Source organism: Stegostoma tigrinum, chromosome 12 (assembly GCF_030684315.1).
Source record: "Stegostoma tigrinum isolate sSteTig4 chromosome 12, sSteTig4.hap1, whole genome shotgun sequence".
Lineage (NCBI taxonomy): Eukaryota > Metazoa > Chordata > Chondrichthyes > Orectolobiformes > Stegostomatidae > Stegostoma > Stegostoma tigrinum.
In genome coordinates this window covers 80,777,110-80,796,639 of record NC_081365.1, presented here as the reverse complement: position 1 = coordinate 80,796,639, position 19,530 = coordinate 80,777,110, and the positions used below count along the sequence as shown (strand labels likewise).

Here is a 19,530-nt window from a genome sequence, read left to right as displayed (position 1 = left end):
GTTTCATACTGCTAAGTAGTGGAATGCCACAGGGATCAGTACTGTGGCCTCAAATATTTACAGTTGCATTAAATTACTGGATTAGGTTGAGCAAATGGGAAGAAAAAGGTACCTGCAGTATAATGTGGCCATAGCATGAATGTGCCCAATTGACAGGAATAACAGAATACAGAACATTATTTAAAAGGAGACAGACTACAGAGTTCTGTAGTAGATTAGATTAGATTCCCGACAGTGTGGAAACAGGCCCTTCGGCCCAACAAGACCACACCATTCCTTGAAGGATCCCACCCACACACCCCTGAACACTATAGGCAATTTAGCACGGCCAATCCACCTAGCATGCACATCTCTGGACTGTGGGAGGAAACTGGAGCACCTGGAGGAAACCCACGCAGATTCAGGGAGAATGTGCAAACTCCACACAGACAGTTACCTGAGGCTGGAATTGAACCCGGGTCCCCGGTGCTGTGAGGCTACAGTGCTAACCACTGAGCCACCATGCTGCCCTAAAGAGTGATCTGGCTGTTCTTATACATGAATCACAAAAAAATGCAGCATACAGGTACATCAGGTAATTAGGTAGTCAGATGAAATGTTGATCTTTTATGTTAAGAGGGTGACATATAAACCCAGAGAGGTCTTAATACAGATGCGCCAGCCATTGTTTAGACCAGACCTTGAGTACTATATGAAGTTCTGATTTCCTTTGTTTAAAGGATATACCTGCAATGGAAACCATTTCAAGAATAATCACTACACTGATTCATGTGATGAAGGGATCCTTGTTTTAAAAGCTCAATCTCACTGGTCTAGAAACATTAATTCTCTTTTCTCTCCCCACTGATGCTGACACACGTGATGAGGTTATCCAGTGATTTTATTTTTGTGTGTTCCCAGCTATCTGTGTTCCTCCAATTTTGATTGCTTGTGTTTAACCAGTCCCTTGTTGCTTTTGTGAACGTTAATGATTTTGATACAAATGTAGTCTTGATTAATAAGTTCACAGGTTATATGCAAATTAGTTTAGTAAATAACAGGGACAAAAACTTTAGTCTACAAAGCAGTGACAATCGGAATTTCATTCTGAAACATGTGAAAGGATGCATTTTGTGAGGACTAACAAGGGAAAGGAGTGCACAATGAATGGTAAAACCTCAGAAAGTACGGAGGAGCAGACGGACGTTGATACGCATGTCCACAGATCCTTAAAGGCAGCACGACAGGTAGATTGAAGTGGTTTAAAGGTTATAGGGGATACTTACCTTTATTATACTAGGCATTGAGTACAAAGACCAAGGAGTTAGGGAACTATATTAGACAATGGTTAGGCCAAAGCTGGAGTAGTGTGTGCAGTACTGGTTATCAGTCGATAGGAAGAATAGGATTGCACTAGGGAAGGTACAAAGGAGATTCACCAGGATGTTGCCTAGGCTGGAGTGTTTCACCTTTGAAAAGAGTCTAGGTAGGCTGGGCTTGTTTCTCTTGGAGCAGAGAAAGATCTAGATTTTAGTCGACAAATTCATAAGATTAGCTTGATAGGAAGAAACTTTTCCCTTTGGAGTGGAGAGAGTCAATATTGAAAAGAAATTTAAAATAAGGGGCAGGAGATTTAAAGGAATCTTTCACCCTGAGGGTGGTGTACATCTGGCATTCACAGCCTGAAAGGATGGCAGAGGCAGGAATCACCACAACCATTTGAGATGATGTGGAGGTGCCGGGTATTGGATTTGGTGGACAAAGTCAGAAATCACATGACACTAGGTTATAATCCAACAGGTTTATTTGAAATACATTTTCAGAGCGTAAGCCCTTTCAACTGGTGAAGTAAGAGAGAATCACACAGAACACAGAATTTATGGGCAGAGAGATCAAAAGATCATATAAATGGTGTGAGTGCAGTATCAAATAATAAGTCGCGGCAGGTGAAATCTGAAGCATTAGGTTGTGTGAGTAAAGTGTCAACAGTTGAATAACAAGTGAAAGGATGACCTATAATCCAATTAAATGAGGCATAGAAATCATGGTAAAGAATTTAAAATAAGGTGGTGCTGGAGACAAACCAAATGACTGGAATAACATAATAGGTATAAGAGCAGCATATTGAGGGTCTAACCAAAATTATAAGTAATCGAAAACTGTAAAACTAATTAAGGTAGAGATTTCATAACAATTTGTCCAGGTAATGGTGACAAAACAGGACAGTAAAGAACATTTTACGGATACAGAACTGTGTGTGGTGGGGTCACATGTAGCACAACATGAACCCAAGATCGTGGTTGAGGCCGTCTTCATGGGTATGAAACTTGGCTATCAGTTTCTGCTCAGCAATTCTGTATTGTCATGTATCTCAAAGACTGCTCTAGAGGACGCTTACCCAAAGATCATAGAACAGTACGGCACAGCACAGAACAGGCCCTTCGGCCCACAATGTTGTGCTGAAATTTTACCCTAATCCTAAGGTCTATTTAACGTCCATCCCTACCTTATACTATCATCCACATGCTGCCTAATAGCTGCCTAAATGCCCCTAATGAGGCCAACCCAACTACCCTTTCCGGCGATGCATTCCACACCCCTACCACTCTCTGAGTAAAGAGCCTACCTCTGATGTTTCCCCTTTTTCTGCCTCCATTCACTTTAAAACTATGCCCCTTCGTAATAGCTACCTCCACCGTAGGAAAAAGTATCTGGATGTCCACTCCATCTATACCTCTGATCATTTTGTACACCTTATCAAGTCACCCCTCAGCCTTCGTCATTCTAAAGAGAAAAGCTCTCTCAACCTTTCCTCATAAGACTTCCCTCCATTCCAGGCAACATCCTAGTAAATCTCCTCTGTACCTTTTCCAATGCTTCCACATCTTTCGTGTAATGAGGCACCCAGAACTGGACACAATACTCCAGATGTGGCCAAACCAGATCAGAAGTTGAATGTCCTTGACTGCTGAAATGTTCCCCAATCGGGAGGGAACTTTCCTGTCTGGCAATTGTTATGTGGTGTCCATTCATCCATTGTTGCAGGATCTGCATGGTCTTGCCAATATACCATGCCCCAGGACACCCCTGCCTGCAGCATATGAGATAGACAGCATTGACAGTCATGAGTACCTGACATTTTATGGTGTTTTGTGTTCCCATATGTTATAGTAATACCCATGTCAATGATCTGACATGCCTTGCAGATGATGCCATGCAGAGTTGTGTGATGTTGTCCTGAAGGCTGTGTAGTTTGCTGCAAACAATGGTCTGGATTGGTGCTTGTTTGAAGGTGAGAAGTGGGAGTGTAGGGATGATCTTGGTGAGCTGCCCCTCGTCATCTATGATATGTTGAAGGCTGCGAAGAACACAGTATAGTCTTTCCACTCTGTGGCACTACAATGAAAGGTACTCTAGGCTTGAAACGTTAGCTCTCCTGCTCCAAAGCTGCTGTTTGGCCTGTGTTCATCCAGCTCTACACCTTGTTAGCTCTCTGTTGTATATTAGATTCGATACAGTGTGGCCCAAAAGTCCACACCACCCCCTTGGAGGATCCCACCCAGACCCATATAACGCACACACCCCTGAACTACGGGTAATTTAGCATGGCTGATCCACCTATCCTGCACAAGTTTGGACTGTGGGAGGAAACTGGAGCACCCGCAGGAAACCCACACAGACACCCGAGGCTGGATTCGAACCCGGGGCCCTAGTGGTGTGAGGCTGCAGTGCTAACCACTGAGCCAGGGTGCCGCCCTCAGCTTGTATGCTGTGTATGTCTTCTGAGCATGTAATTAGGATTTGTTGCTGTGGCATATTGGAACTTGGAGTTGAGCATTGTGACCCGTTCTTATGATGGCATCCTTCAAATTCTTTAGATCTCCATCGAAGTCTGGAACAGAGAGATTACGCCATGTTCTTCGCAGCCTTCAACGTGTCATCAATTTTAACACATCCCAATCTCCGCCATTCCAGTTCAAAACCAGTCTGCGCCCCACTCCTTCAAACATGACCGTTCGAACTATGAGAACTTACGACACAGTATAAACGTCCGCCTCAGCCTCCTAGTGGTTAGAAAAGGGTAATTGGCAGCCGAGTGGACGAATCGGAACAGGGAAGCAGGAAACCCCGCCCTATAAGAGATACCAAGGTGAAGAGCTGGATGAATACGACAGGCCCAGCAGTATCAGAGGAGCTCTCGTGTTTCCTGCGGTGACAGGTTTCTCGCTGTTTTGTGAAGATGGTAAGAAATGGGACTGTTCTCTCTGGTAATGGTCACTGGAATATTATAGTTATATAACACTATACTCTTTCCCAGATTTGAAATATCTAATACTAGGAGGCATGTAATTAAGGTGACAGAGGGAAATTTTAAAGCAGATGTGAAGGGCAAAATGGCAGGCGAATACCAGATAGGTGGACAGGAGAAAGACAGGTCAAAGAGGTGGGGATGGCGCCAATAAAGGTGAGTGTAGGTGGGCAGCTTTGTTGGAAATAATGCCGTGACATTCATAATGACGTTTTAATGACATGTTTTAAAAAATCCAAGTATCTCTGAAATTTTCAATAGATCCATTCGTCAATAATCTTTCAAAACTACTGTCCTCCAAGTATGTCAGCTGGTTTATTAGTAGCAACAAGAGAGTTATATTGATGAAAATCTTTCTGACAAACTTAATTGATGCTGTATCAGACAGAGTTGGTGGGAATGATGTAGTTCATATTATGCTCATGAGTAAAGAGTGATTTGAGTATCATTTAATGGATGTGTTCACAATATTGAAATATGTGGATTAAATGTACAGTGAGAGCAGGGATGTGGCATTGTTTAGGAGACAGAAAGCAGAGGAGGATGTGAATGTTCACCCTAGAGTGGAATATAATGATATTTGTGGAATTTTGGTATTAAATTACATGCACTAATTAAATGTAATGCAGAGGAAAGTGCAGAAGAGCAGTAGTAAGGGGAGGCATTAGAAACTATAAATGGGATAAATTTAAACAAGGAGCATGAAGTGAGCAACTTGATGTGCACATCTCTTCATTGCTAGAAAGAATGCATGTAGGATGAATGATATTCCAACTTGTAATTATCAACATATATTACAAGATGTGCAAAGTGATGCAAAGACTTTATAAATCATTGAATTTCAGCGGAGGCATTGTGTATTATCTAGGGATGGACAATGAATGGCCAGCCAGCAATAGCCACATTCCACAAAATGAATAAATTTTTAAAAAATTGTGCCCCACTCTGATTCTCCTACCTGTGTCTGTGTCAGGAGCACTATATCTACTTGACAGTAAAACATTTAAATGTTGTTGTGACAGGATATGAAATTTAAGCCTGCTCTCAATGGAACGGAACAAGAAAACCAACAATCTGTTTAGCTGGAGAAGATGCTGCAGAATCCAAATTTTTCAGCACCCTGTTGGGTTTATAATTTGTTGTATCACTTGAGATCCTGTGTGACTGGAAGTTTCAATCTGACTCTTCAAGATATCAGAAGCATTCCCCCATCATGCCTGTGGTCTGTTCCATGATCATAGAACCCCTACTGTGTGGAAGCAGGCAATTCAGCTCATTGAGTCCACACTGGCCCTCCAAAGAGCATCCCACCCAGAACAAGAACCAACCCTATTGCTGCAACCCTGTGTTTCCCATGGTTAGCCTGCACATCCCTGGGCACTACAGGCAATTTAGTATAGCCAATGAACCTAAGCTGCACATCTTTGGATTGTGGGAGGAAACCTGTGCAGACACAGGGACAATGTGAAAACTTCACACAAACAGTCACTTGCAGGTGGAATCAAACCCAGGTCCATGGCATTTGAGGCAGCAGTGCTAACCATTGAGCCACCGTGCCGCCCCTGGTGTAATGCAATAATGTTCCTGGTAGCTCCATTACTCTATGTTCTGTTTGACACCCTCCTGAAATTTATCCCATCTAGTTTCTATTGTCTCCCCTTACTCCTGCTCTTCCTGCCATAGTTGAGACAAATAAAGAACGTTCGTCACTTGAGCTCCAAAAGACCATTGATTAGCAGGAGAAAGGTCTCTGGTAAAGAAGGAATTCCGGGTGAGCTGCTCAAGCACAGGCATTTGCATCGACTCCTGCACCTTCGTGTCGTCCTCCTCTGTTGGGACGTAGGATCTCTTCCACAGGGCAAACTAGATGAAGTCACACAATCTACAACAGTAGAGGTGAAAGAGAAGACTGCAACAAACAGAGGCATTTCATTCATTGGCATCACAGGAAAGGCCTTCCTGAGCTCGTGTAAAGGATTCTATCCACTTGCAGACTGAGTATCTGGAAGTTCAGTGTGCTGTCTGTCTTGTTAGATCTACAGTGGATATGATCTCAAGAAAGCAACTTGTGTAGGTAGCAGGATGTACTCACAACGCAGAATGAGGCCATGCAACTGATCCTGTCCCTTATGATGATCACCTTCAAGATCTAACTACACTAATCCCATTTCCCAGCTCTTGGTCTGTAGCCCTGGAGGCTACGGCAACACAAGCAAATATCTAAACACTGCTGAAATGTTATCAGCCTTTCTGACAAGAATTTTTTTCAATGAGTTTAAGATTCTTATAATCCTCTGGATGACAACTATTCTCAACTCTCCTTCTGGCCTTCTACCACTTACCTTAAACTTATGCCCCATGGTTATTGATCCCCTGCTAACGGAATAAGTGCCCTCTTGTGTTACCTAACTAATCAATACATCTCTATCAGATCTCACCTCAACGTCCACTACTCCAAAGAGAACAAACACCATATCGCCTATCCAATCTTTCCTCCTAGGTCACACCACCTTCTCAAGGGCAACTAGGGAAGGGCAATAAGTGCTGGACAGCAAGCAACACTCACCTCCTAAGAGTAAGTGGAAAAAATCAGACTCTCCAACCCAGGCAGAATCCTGGTAAATATCCTCTGCTCTGTTACCTTATCGCTGATGGTATAATCTACAAGAATAAGGTATTTCTGCAATTTGATGGAATTCTCCATTTTGGATAATGGGCATCTATAAACTTTTAGTTTCTGACTTTTACCTGCCCTCAGCTGTTGTCTCCTCCAACATGACCATGAAATGGTCTGGAAAAAATCCAGAAGATCACTTTTTTACCAATCGTGAGGCTAGAGGCAGGCCTGGGGTGGTTTCCTCCCATTCCCCCAACTGGGGTGGCCCAATCTTCTGGCTGCTTTATAGAACTGCAGAGTTTGGAAGGCCTGGGGCAGGTACAGGAGCAGTGAAGAGTCTGATGCAAAAGTCTCTTTTTTTTTTCCTCTGGAAGGCTTGGATACAGCAGCTGCAAATGCTGTGAACTGAAAATTCCCAGTCTTTGTGAGGTAGCACTGTTATTTCTTTCTATTGTCAAGTGAAAGAAAATGAGATTTTCAAACCCACTTACTGGAAGGAAACCTGTGAAGGTTAATTACTTCACATCCCTCCTGTGCTATAAATGCCTAAGATTCTGTGTTGACAAGTGGCCATACAGTCATATGGATGCATAGCACAGAAACAGACAATTTGGTCCAACTTGCCCATGCCAACCATTTCCTAGATGAAACTAGTTCCATTTGCCAGCATTTGGCTTATTATCCCTCTAAACCGTTCCTATTCATGTACCCATCCAGATGCCTTTTAAACATCGTCATTGTACCAGCCTCCACCAGTTTCTCTAGCAGCTCAGTCCATACACACACACACACCACCCTCTGTGATAAAGTTACCCCTTGAGTCCCACTTAAATCTTTCCCCTCTCACCTTAAATCTATGCTGTCCAGTTTTTGACTCCTTTTCTTCCCCCCCCCACCCCAGGGAAAGGATGTCCCTAATTATCCTATCCATGCCATTTTATAAACCTCTATAAGGTCATCCCTCAGTCGCCAACAGTCCAGGAAAAACAGCCCCAGCTTATTCAGCCGCTCCCTGTAGCTTAAACCCTCCAACCCCGGCAACATCCTTAAGTCTTTTTTGAACGCTTTCAAATTTCACAACGCCTTCTGATAGCAGGGTGACCAGAATTGCACGCAGTATTCCAAAAGTGGACTTAACCAATGTTCCATACAGCCGCAAACTGACCTCTCAACTCCAATACTCAATGCACTGTCCAATACAGGCAAACACAGCAAATGCCTTCTTCACTATCCTATTTTACCTGTGACTCCAGTTTCAAGGAATGATGTCCTTAAGTTATTATCTAGGACTGGCCTCAGTCAAGCCATTTGCACCATGTATTGATGTGATGTTTCAAGCTAAGAGGTATTGGGTATCAGGAGCAGCAGGATGATTTTTTTTTAAATAATGAGATGCCAGTAAATAACAGAACTAATCTGTAACTGATTCTATTTTGATAAGCACCATGTGATAAACACCAGTCCAAAGGTGTGCAGGTTAGGTAGATTGGCCATGCTAAATTGCCCATAATCTTCAGGGTTGTGTGGGTGAGGTTTGGGAAATGCAGGGTTACAGGGATGGGGTGGGTCCGGGTAGGCTGCTCTTCAGAGGGCCAGTGTAGACTCAATGGACTGAATGGCCTGCTTCCACACTGTAGAAATTCTACTATAGAATATGGCCCTCACTCAGAGCCAAGTTATCACATCAAACCACTGTGGAAAATGAGTTTGACCACCCTGAGTTAGACATTGTTAACAAGATCCTCAATCTGTATAACCTCCTCCAGCCCCACAACTCTCTCTGTAAATACAAGCTGTTTTTGGATTACATGCTGAGATACTCAATGTCAATCAGCTTATCTTCATTTCTCCTCATGACATTAACTTCTTCACTAAGCATAGACATGTTTGTATGCAAGAACAGAAACCTGGCAGTAGACTATTCAGAACTGCCCTGCCATTTAGTACAATTGTGGTTAATTGAACACTTCACTGTCTTTCATTCTCACTATACCACAACCATGTAACCAGTGATGTTAATCAGAAATTGAAACACAGCTTTCATACAATCCACCCGTGGAGGCTTTATTCCTTAACTTGTGGCAGCGTCACTGTGACAGTGAAGAGGGATCAGAAAGTGTTGTTTACCATCTCAGTGTGATACCAAAGTACTGTGTCCAACCTGAAATTCTATTCCTGTTGTACAATCTTCCCCTCGAATTATCCTTTCTGAGCTCCAGCCAAGTGTTTTTCAACACTGAGGTGGAAAAGATTGAAATCTACAATGATATATCTCAACCAAACCCGATTCAATCCCAGTTTGAACTTGCTGGTGTTGTGGATTAGACTAACGCTGTTTCCCCCTCAAAATATATGAAAAAGATAGCCTAGACCCTAATGTGTCTTATTTTAAAGGCAAGTACCAGCCACTGCATTCCAGATGCAATTCGATTGGTCAAACTACCAGTCATGAAGCAAAACACTTTATTCATACAAACAAAGAAAATTACAGCACAGGAACAGGCCCTTTGGCCCTCCAAGCCTGCGCCGATCAAGATCCTCTGTCTAACCTGTCATCTATTTTCTAAGGGTAAGTGTCCATTTGCTCCCTGCCCATGCATGTAGCTGTCCAAATATATCTTAAAAGACGCTAACGAGTCTGCGTCTACCACCTTCGCTGGCAAGGTGTCCCAGGCACCCACCACCCTCTGCATAAAGAACTTTCATCGCATATCTCCCTTAAACTTCCCTCCTCTCACTTTGAACTCATGACCCCTAGTAATTGAGTCCCCCACACTGGGGGGGGGAGGGGGGGGGTGGAGGCTACACTATAGTTAAAATGCAACAATTGAAACAACTCTATTGGAAAACTTAACAGAATAATAGATTATCTAACGATTAAGCAGTAAGTGTTCCCATATAGTTAACACATAAACACAAGGCCTCACAAGCTGTTTACATTATGGGCTTTGAATCTGACTGCTCAGCCTTTCTGTCTCAACCTTTCCTCAAACAAAAAGGATGAAATACCCCTCTTAAAGTGATAGTATCGTCACATTCCTCCACTTTTAAAAAAAATCCATCAATACACAAAGATGGCATCATTTTAAATAAAACTTTAGTCTTTTGCTATTAATACACTACAATACATGTACATTACATTGACTCTAAGCATGCAAACATTCACTACGACAGTCCATTTCAGTCCTCCTTTTTCCTGCGACCAAATGTTCCATCTTCCTTCATTAAATACATTAACAATTACTATCTCATCCTGCCACGTGTATAATTTTCAAACTGAATGGCTGTAATAAGAAGTTTGGAATAAACAGTCTGGAAATTTTATCCTTCATTTTTTCCAAAACTTTAAGGGATTATGATCAGTATATACAATTGTCTCAGACACATTACTGGCAATATATACGTTGAAATGTTGCAAAGCCAAGTTACAAGATCAAGGTCTCCTTCACAATTGTGGAATATTTCTGTTGACCATTATTAAGTTTTCTGGAAAAATACCCAATAGGTCTTTCCATTTCCTTATCATCTCCTTGCAAGAGCACAGCACCAAAACCCACGTCACTTGCATCAGTAGCCACTTTAAATGCATTTGTGTAATTGGATGTGGCTAGCGCTGACATTGTGACATTCCTCCATCCACTAAAATTTTCTGCACCACTTCAACAAGTCAGTCAGTGGAGCAACAGCACTTCTAAACTTCAGTGTAAACCTCTGATTTAAAAAAAAACTTGGGCTAATACTGCTCTCTCCGTCAATGGAATGGGAAACTCCCCAATAACATTTATTTCACATCCTGCGGGGCTCTTTCATGTCCGCCGATTTAGCCCAGGAACATGACTTGGGCTTTCGCAAGCTCACTCTTAGCCAGGTTTATCACCAAATCTACCTCATGAAATCGATCAAATAATTTTGATAGATGCTGAAAATGTTCCTTCCACGTGTGACTAAAAATCACCATATATGTACAACACACATTGGGTAATCCAGAAATGACTTTATTGGGTAGTCTTTGAAATGTGGCTAGTGCATTTTTAATGCAAAATGACATAAATTTAAACTTGTACAGTTTATTCTGCACCACAAAAATAGAAATTTCCTTCACTCCTTCGGATAAGAGCACCCTCCGATATCCTCTGTGAAAAGTCCAACTTAGAAATATAAGTTGCTTGTCCCACCTTTTCAATATTGTCTTCCAATGTGGATTAGGATATGAATCAGATTTTGGCACCATTACTATGAGTGAACTCCATTTGCTGCAACTCAGTTTGATTATATTGTCTTTGAGCACGAGTTCAATCTCCTTTTGAATCTGCCAATGTTAAGAGGATTATATCTATAAGGACATTGCTTAACTGGAACAGCATTTCCTATACCAACATCATGCATAATTAGATTTGTATTTCCCAGCTTATTCCCACATATCTCCCAATAAGATTGTAATAACTGTTTTAGTTCATATTGATTTTCATCTGGAAGGTAACAATAATTTATCCCAATTTTTTTAGAACTTCCTCATTGTCCAATTTAATTTGAGGAATATCTAAATTAGTATCGTCTAAACTTAATTCTTTTCTCTGAATTGTAACCAGTACCACATTCTCCTTTTGCTTTCCTTCCTATCAAAATATCTTTTGAGCATGTTCACATGATACAATCTATGAGATTTCCTTCTATATGTCATGCTTATCAAATAATTCACGTCACCCAATTTCTTTTCAATTTGATAAGGCCCACTAATCCTTGCCTTTAAAAGTTTACTTACCACTGAAGTAACTAACACTTTAACCGCACTAACAAAATTGTTTGTCTGCTTTCTATTTCATCATATGCTGTGTTACTTTCAAATGCTGTCTAGCCAACTCACCCACTCTATTTAATCTCTTCCTAAAAGTTGACAAATAATGTAAATGTATGGTCTCTGAATTTTGACTCACCAATTTCTTCTTAATTAATTTCAGTGCTTCTCTCACTTCATGCCAAAAAAGTAATTCAAATGGATGGAATTTAGTTGATTCGTTAGGTGCTTACTTAATTGCACAAAGTACAAATCCAAATCCTCTGGATAGTCTTGACTATAAGCGCTCAACATGGTCTTTTAAAGTTTGATGCCCCCATTCTCATGCTCCCTGCAATTCTGGATGGTACACAGTGGATTTGAATTGTTTTATTCCTAAACTATCCATAACTTCCTTGAATATGTTTGAAGTAAAATTTTACCATGATCTGATAGTTTCACTGTGGACAGTCTGTATCTAGTTAAAAAAGTGAGAAAACCGCTGAAATTAAGAAGAAATTGGTGAGTCAAAGTTCAGAGACCACACATTTACATTATTTGTCAACTTTTAGGAAGAGATTAAATAGAGTGGGTGAGTTGGCTAGACAGCATTTGAAAGTAGCACAGCATATGCTGAGCAAGGTGAGGGCCCATGGTGTTCGAGGTGAGCTACTGGCTTGGATTGAGGATTGGCTGTCTGACAGAAGGCAGAGGTGGGATGAATGGCAACCGGTGACGAGCGGTGTCCCGCAGGGTTCAGTGTTGGGGCCACAGCTGTTCACCTTGTATATTAATGATCTGAATGAAGGGAACGAAGATAGGTGGACAGGCAGGTAGTACTGAGGAGGTGGGGAAGCTGCAGAAAGATTTAGACAGTTTAGGAGAGTGGTCCAGGAAACGGCTGATGAAATTCAATGAGAGTAAATGTGAGGTTTTGCACTTTGGAAAAAAGAATACAGGCATGGACTACTTTCTAAATGGTGAGAAAATTCGCAAATCAGAAGTGCAAAGGATCTGGGAGTGTTGGTCCAGGATTCTCTAAAGGTTAACTTATAGGTAGAGTCCGTAATTAAGAAAGCGAATGTAATGTTGTCATTTATCTCAAGAGGGTTGGAATATAAAAGCAGCGATGTGCTTCTGAGGCTTTATAAGGCTTTAGTTAGGCCCCATTTAGAATACTGTGTCCAATTTTGGACCCCACACCTCAGGAAGGACATACTAGCCCTGTAGCGTGTCCAGCGGAGATTCACACGGATGATCCCTGGAAGGGTAGGTTTAACATATGACGAACAGCTAAGGATCCTGGGATTGTACTCATTAGAGTTTAGAAGGTTGAGGGGAGATCTAATAGAAACTTACAAGATAATGTATGGTTTAGAAGGGGTGGATGCTAGGAAGTTGTTTCCGTTAGGTAGGGAGCCTAGGACCCGTAGGCACAGCCTTAAAATTAGAGGGGGTAAATTTAAAACTGAAATGAGATGACATTTCTTCAGCCAGAGAGTGGTGGGCTTTTGGAATTGATTGCCGCAGATTGCAGTGGAGGCCGGGACGTTGGATGCCTTCAAGGCAGAGATCGACAAATTCTTGATCTCAGAAGGAATCAAGGGCTACAGGGAGAGTGCAGGGAAGTGGTGTTGAAATGCCCATCAGCTATGATTTAAATGGCGGAGTGGACTTGATGGGCCAAATGGCCTTACTTCCACTCCAATGTCTTATGGTCTTATGGAGTAACTCTTCAATCTTGTTAGCTGCAATATTACATACTGTAATTCTAGTAGACAGATATACCAACAAATACCAATTCCCACTTTTTGTTTTAGGTAGGGGTCCTACACAATCAATTAAGACCCTTGTAAAAGTTTCCTCAAATACAGGAATGGGTTTTAAGGGTGCAGGTTTTATCAGTGCCTGAGGTTCTCCAATTACCTGACACATATGACATGTCCAGCAAAATTCAACCACATCCTTATACATTGCAGGCCAAAAAAAAATGTTTTTGCATTTTGGTTCAAGTTTTCCCTACTCCCAAATGACCACCTGTTGGTAATCCGTGTGCTACATGTAACACTTCCTTTTTATGACACACTGGTAATACAACTTGATGAATTTCTATCCATTTCTCATCTGCCTGAACATGCGATGGTCTCCATTTCCTCTCCAAGATGCCATTTTTAAGATAGCAACATTCTGGGGTATACTCATTCTTCTTCTGTTTTTCATTTTGGATACAACTACTTTAGCTTTTCATCTTGCAGTTGTAATTCAGCTAATTTTTTTGAACCAAAAATATCCACTTTGTCCTCCATTTGTTCTTGCTTTTTCTCAAGCATTTGATCAAACATAGTCTCTGCTAATTGAACTTTAAGTTCCTCATCTGAATTCTTTGATTTCTCTCCCTGCTTCAACCTGCAGCTTTGTGACCTTGTTCCAACATAGTCAAGAAAAATCCCAGGACATACTACTTATAACAACGTGTCAGTTGCGTGATATTCCACTGGCTTTTTAACCACACAGTAGGCAACACCCCCACCCCCTGCCCCCATGTCATACAGCTATGTCATCAAAAATAAATTGTATTTCTGGAACTGAGAATTTCTCTATCACTCCTACCAGCTTTTCACCAGACTCTGAAACCTCACCTTATATAATGAAACACTGCTCTTCTCACCATGAATTCCACCTTTTCTGGCAATATTCCTTCTCAATTACATATCTCCTCATCTCTCACCAAAGATTGACCTGCTTCTGTATCTCTTAAAATCTTGATTTCTTTACCTCTCCTCTGACATACACGAGTAAACCTTACCTATTCAAGTAAATCACTTAATGGGACTTGGCACATTCTTCTCAACCAAGCCCTGACCACGTTCTACATTCCTTTGCAGCTTTTAAGCTACCACTGTGCTTTATCACTTCAACAAAACTCATTGGCTTATCCTGTTTTCCCTACTTTGTCTGCCCAGTGCTTTTTCTAAACCACCAACATGACGGCTTCATGTGGCCCACTTTGCTACAGTGAAAACACCTGAGCTTTCTGACTTCTCTTTCCGCCTCATGGGTTTCCTCTTTACCCTGCAGTAAACTATCTTCAGTGAGATCTCCTTTTCCCTCACTACCTGAGAAATTCTCTCTTCCCCAGTTTCAATCTGTGAGAGAGAGAAATTGATGTCAGAAGCCAAACTTTGATTTATGAACAAACTCAATCATCTGCCACTTCCACTGCTAATCTTGCAGTCTTAACTCTTTGCTCTTCCATACAAGCTCTTACTACAATTTTTGAACTCCTGTAAAATAATCGTCTCTCTAACAGCATCATATGTTTGATCTATTTTCAGTGCCCTTATCTACCTATCAAAATTACTTTGTTTCATCCTTTCGAACTCAATGGGTCTCTCCTTAGATTCCGAAAACATTGTTTGTAGGCTTCTGGTACTAGCTCATATGCACTTAGAATAGCACTTTTCACTTGATTATACTCCCCAGATACCTCCTCCAACATTGATGCAAATACCTCACTAGCTCTAGCTATCAGCTTTGTTTGGATCAAACATGGTCACCATAATTCATTAATTAATAATGAATTAATTAATTAATTAATTCATTAATTTAGCTATGTTTTCAAATGAAATGAAAAAGTCTTCTACATCCTTATCATCGAACTTTGGCAATGCTTGAGCATATTTAAACAGATGCCCACCAGGCCTTTGCCTACGATGGGTTTGCTTTCTATTGCTGTCCTCATCACTACTCCAACTTTTCACCTTTTACCTCCACCATTTTAATTCAGTTATGAGTTTTCAGTTCCAACTTACTTTTCTCTTCCTTTTTCTTTTGCCTCTAACTTGGAGCAAGTGAACTGACTCTCCCCAGTATGAACTCGCTGGTGTGTCTGCAGGTGGGCTGACTGACTGAATCCCTTCCCACACTTGGAGCAAGTTAATGGCCTCTCCCCAGTGTGAATTCGCTGGTGCACAGTGAGTTCAGACTGACGTTTGAACCCAGTCCCACAGTGATAGCACCTGAACGGTCTCTCATCAGTGTGAACGCATTGATGGGACACCAGTTCCCCAGAGCTTTTATAACAGTTCCCACAGTCTTGGCATATAAAAGGTTTCTCATCAGTGTGAACTCGCTGGTGTCTCAATAGGTTGGATGACTGTGTGAATCCCTTCCCACACTCGGAGCAGGTGAACGTCCTCTTCCCCAGTGTGAACTCGCCGGTGTCTCAATAGGTTGGATAACTGAGTGAATCCCTTCTCACACTCAGAGCAAGTGAATGGCTTCTCCCCAATGTGAATACGGTGGTGTTTAGTGAGTTGGGACGACCACCTGAACCCAGTTTCGCAGAAAGAGCACCTGAATGGTCTTTCATCGGAGTGAGCCCGCTAATGAGACAGCAATTCCCCAGAACTTTTACAGCACTTCCCACAGTCTGGACACACAAAAGGTTTCATGTCCGTGTGAACTCGCTGGTGTCTCAGTAGGTGGGATGACTGACTGAAATTCTTCCCACACACAGTGCAGTGAATGGCCTCTCTCCTTTGTGAGTTCTCTGGTGTCTCAGTAGGTGGAATGACCGAGTGAATCCCTTCCCACATTCAGTGCAGGTGAAAGGCCTCTTCCCAGTGTGAGATCGCTGGTGTGCTGACAGTTGAGATGATTTTCTGAAACTCAATCCACATTGAGAGCATCTGAATGGTCTCTCATCTGTGTGAACAAGTTGATGCGTTATCAGGTTCCCAGAACGTTGAAAGCACTTTCCACACTCCTGGGCATCGGAAAGGTTTCTCTCCACTATGAGCTTGCTGGTGATGCAGCAGGGTGGACGATTGCCTAAATCCCTTGCCACACTCAGAGCAGGTGTATGGTCTCTCCCCAGTATGAACTTGCTGGTGTCTCTGCAGATCAGATAAGACAACAAAACCTTTCCCACATTCAGAGCAGGTGAATGGCCTATCCCCAATATGAAATCGCTGGTGCTGCAGCAGATTGGATGAGTTAGTGAATCCCTTCCCACACTCAAAGCATTTGTACGGCCTCTCCTTGCTATGAACTCGCTGGTGTTGCCTGAGGTGAGACAACTGAAAAAATCCCTTCCCACACTCTGAGCAGCTGAATGGTCTTTCCCCAGTGTGACTATACTGATGAGCTTCAAACTCAGATGGGTAATTAAATCCCAATCCACAGTTCTCACATTGCCACTGTTTCTTTGCAGTGTGAGTGCGCTTGTGTTTCGAGAGTCCAGATGATCGTTGGAAGCCTCTCCCACACAAAGAACACATGTACCATTTCTCCCCATTGGGAGCAGCACCTTTTCCTTCCACGTTCAAAATCCAATGAGATTCCGTTGACAATGAACTGGGTGATTCCATCAAATCCTGATGTGAAGTCTGGTTTGAGGTTCCCAACTGCAAATGTTCCCTTTCCAATTCCCTGTGAATATGATTTAAAACAGAAAAATGTGAGTAAGGACCGACAAAAAACACAAAGGCAGGTTGTGTAACAGAGCTGAATGAACAGCCAACACTAGGGGAAAGTCAAGAAAGTTACTGGATTCTCATAAAACCCCCAGATACTTCACTATTGCAAGGGGGAGGGGGAGAAGGGGATGCAGGAGAAGGGAAGGAAAGGGTGTGTATGTATGAGAGAAAGTGAGAACAAGAATGAGGGAGAGATAGGAAAGGCAGGTGATGAAAAAATATCATTTTACCAATCAAAAACCTGACCAAAAATTTAAGAAACGTCCCAACAACTCAAAGTCTCGACCATGGAGAAGGACCGGGGTTTGCGAACACCATCGCCATCACGCACCATCCTGACCAGTTCTGGATAAGCACAAATTTCTTCCATTTCAATCTTGAGAAGTCTGAAGCCATTTCCTTTAGTTCCCTACTACAAACTCTGCATTCCACCAACTTTACCCTTCTCCCTCAGTTAACTCTCTGCCAGATTGGTCACAAGAGTGTCAAAAGGATGAGTTTTCAACCATATACACCTTTCATCAATAAGATCTCTGATATCCACCTCAGTAACATTAACTGACTCCAACCAAGCTCAGCTCATCTGCTACTGAAACTCTCACTCATTTCTTGGTTACCTTGATTTGACAGTACTAAAACATTCCCAACTGGCCTCCTACATTCAACTTCTCTGTAGCCTTCAAGTCTTTCCAAAACTCTGCTCCTTGTGTCCTTCCACACACCAAGTCTTACTCATCCATTCACCTGCGCTCACTGGCTTAAAAAGCATCCAGGATAAGATGCACCTAAACTTTAATTTTAATCCTTCTTTTTAAATCCCTTCATGGTCATGCCTTTCCTAATCTCTGGAATCTTCTCCTTCAACCCTGTAAACTATCTGTGCTCCTCTAATTCTTGAACATTCATGGTTTTTACTGTTGCAACTACGATGTCTATTCCTTCAGCTACCAATACCATGAGCTTTAGAATTCCTCCCCTTCATCTATCTACCTCAACTTCCTCTTTTAAGATACTCCTTAAAGCTAAATTTTGGATATGTACCCAAATGCTCTTTCCTCATTACCTCCTTACATTACAAAATTGTGGGGGCACTTTTACCAAAAAGCCTGCAGCAGTTTAATAATGTCAATTATCATCTTCTCCACAGGAGCTGGGGATCAGAAATATCTGTTGTTGGTCTTGTCAGTGAAAGGACAGGGGACTGGAACGAGTTGATTTGTTATAGCAGAGAACCAGCACAGGTGCAGTGGGCTAAACAGTATGTTTCGGTAATTTAACTACTTGATGATTCTGTGACTCGCTTAAAAAGTGCAGGCTCAGGACCAAATGCTGAACAAACCTCAACTTTGACACAAACCTGCTCTTAATTGGTCTGTTTGTGTTGCTAAACTCGACTCTGCATGCATCACCTGCAACAAAATGATAGCAAAATAATGCAGTTGCAGCAAATCTGGAATGAAGACAGTTAATGCTGCAAATACTCAGCAAGTCAGGCCATCTCTGTGGAGGCAGAAGCACAGTTAATGCTTCTGGATGTGCACAGTGAATTATAGGGAATAAAAATGATGCAGAATGTGATGGTCAATACGAGCTCAGAAGAAGGGAAGTTGACTATAATGCAGGAAAAAAAAAAATCAGTTCCTACTGTGAAAAATACTGTGGGAGGATAATTCCAGTAAGTCAGGAGCATGTGGTCAAGGGATTTGTAATGGTGGAGAGTTCACTTAGACCAGTCGACAAAAGTAGCAGTGAACTACTAGAGAGTTAATGTACACAATTTTAGAGACAGGGATTGTCAGACAATAGCAGAGAGTTGACCAGGGAGGACAGATGTGAATCAGTGAAAATGATGGATATGGATTTAAATCACTGTAAATGAGTCATATCAACCCAACAGACATGAAACCTCTTCAAGTTAACAGAATACAGCTCTAAAAGCTCTAAATTGTAGATGCATGGTCAAAAATTCTCACCTTTGAAATAAATTCAGCTTTCAATTTTAAAATCTCCTGTTGGATCCTGCACCTGAAAAGATATCCAAAACACTGGAGTCAGAGAAAAGTCTCTCAGTCGAGGAAATCCCCAGGGAACGGTGGTGTTGTGTTGTCAATGTGCAATTATTGGCTCGTGACATTACAACACATAGTCCTGGTTCTGTGCAAACTGGTGTCCACCACACATTGTGAAGGCTGTCAGGGTGTTCGAAAGGCTGCAGGGAAGATTTGTCAAAAATGGTTTGATGGTTGAAGAATTCTAGTTGCAAGGTTAGATAGAGAAATGGGCTTGTTGTCTTCAGAGCAGGTTAAATTGAGGAGAGTTGGTGGAGGTATGCAAATTTATGTGGATGCTGATATCTCGGACGATTAAAGTC

General features: G+C 41.9%; 2 protein-coding genes across 4 annotated transcripts in view; one reads left to right on the top strand and one right to left on the bottom strand.

Annotated features, from left to right (window-relative positions):
• Positions 1–4,124: 4,124 nt before the first annotated feature.
• epsti1 (epithelial stromal interaction 1) overlaps positions 4,125–19,530 on the top strand; it is a 106,939-nt gene continuing 91,533 nt past the window's right edge. For all 3 annotated transcript variants that reach the window (XM_059650050.1, XM_059650048.1, XM_059650049.1), the window contains exon 1: positions 4,125–4,222. The gene's annotated coding sequence lies outside the window, so the exon portion shown is untranslated. The remainder of the gene's footprint in view (positions 4,223–19,530) is intronic.
• Positions 12,406–19,530, bottom strand: part of LOC125457351 (zinc finger protein 239-like) — a 34,530-nt gene continuing 27,405 nt past the window's right edge. Inside the window, exon 5 of the mRNA XM_059650010.1 lies at positions 12,406–17,112. Within this exon, the coding sequence (XP_059505993.1) occupies positions 16,383–17,112 (730 nt within the window). The 3' untranslated portion in view covers positions 12,406–16,382. The remainder of the gene's footprint in view (positions 17,113–19,530) is intronic.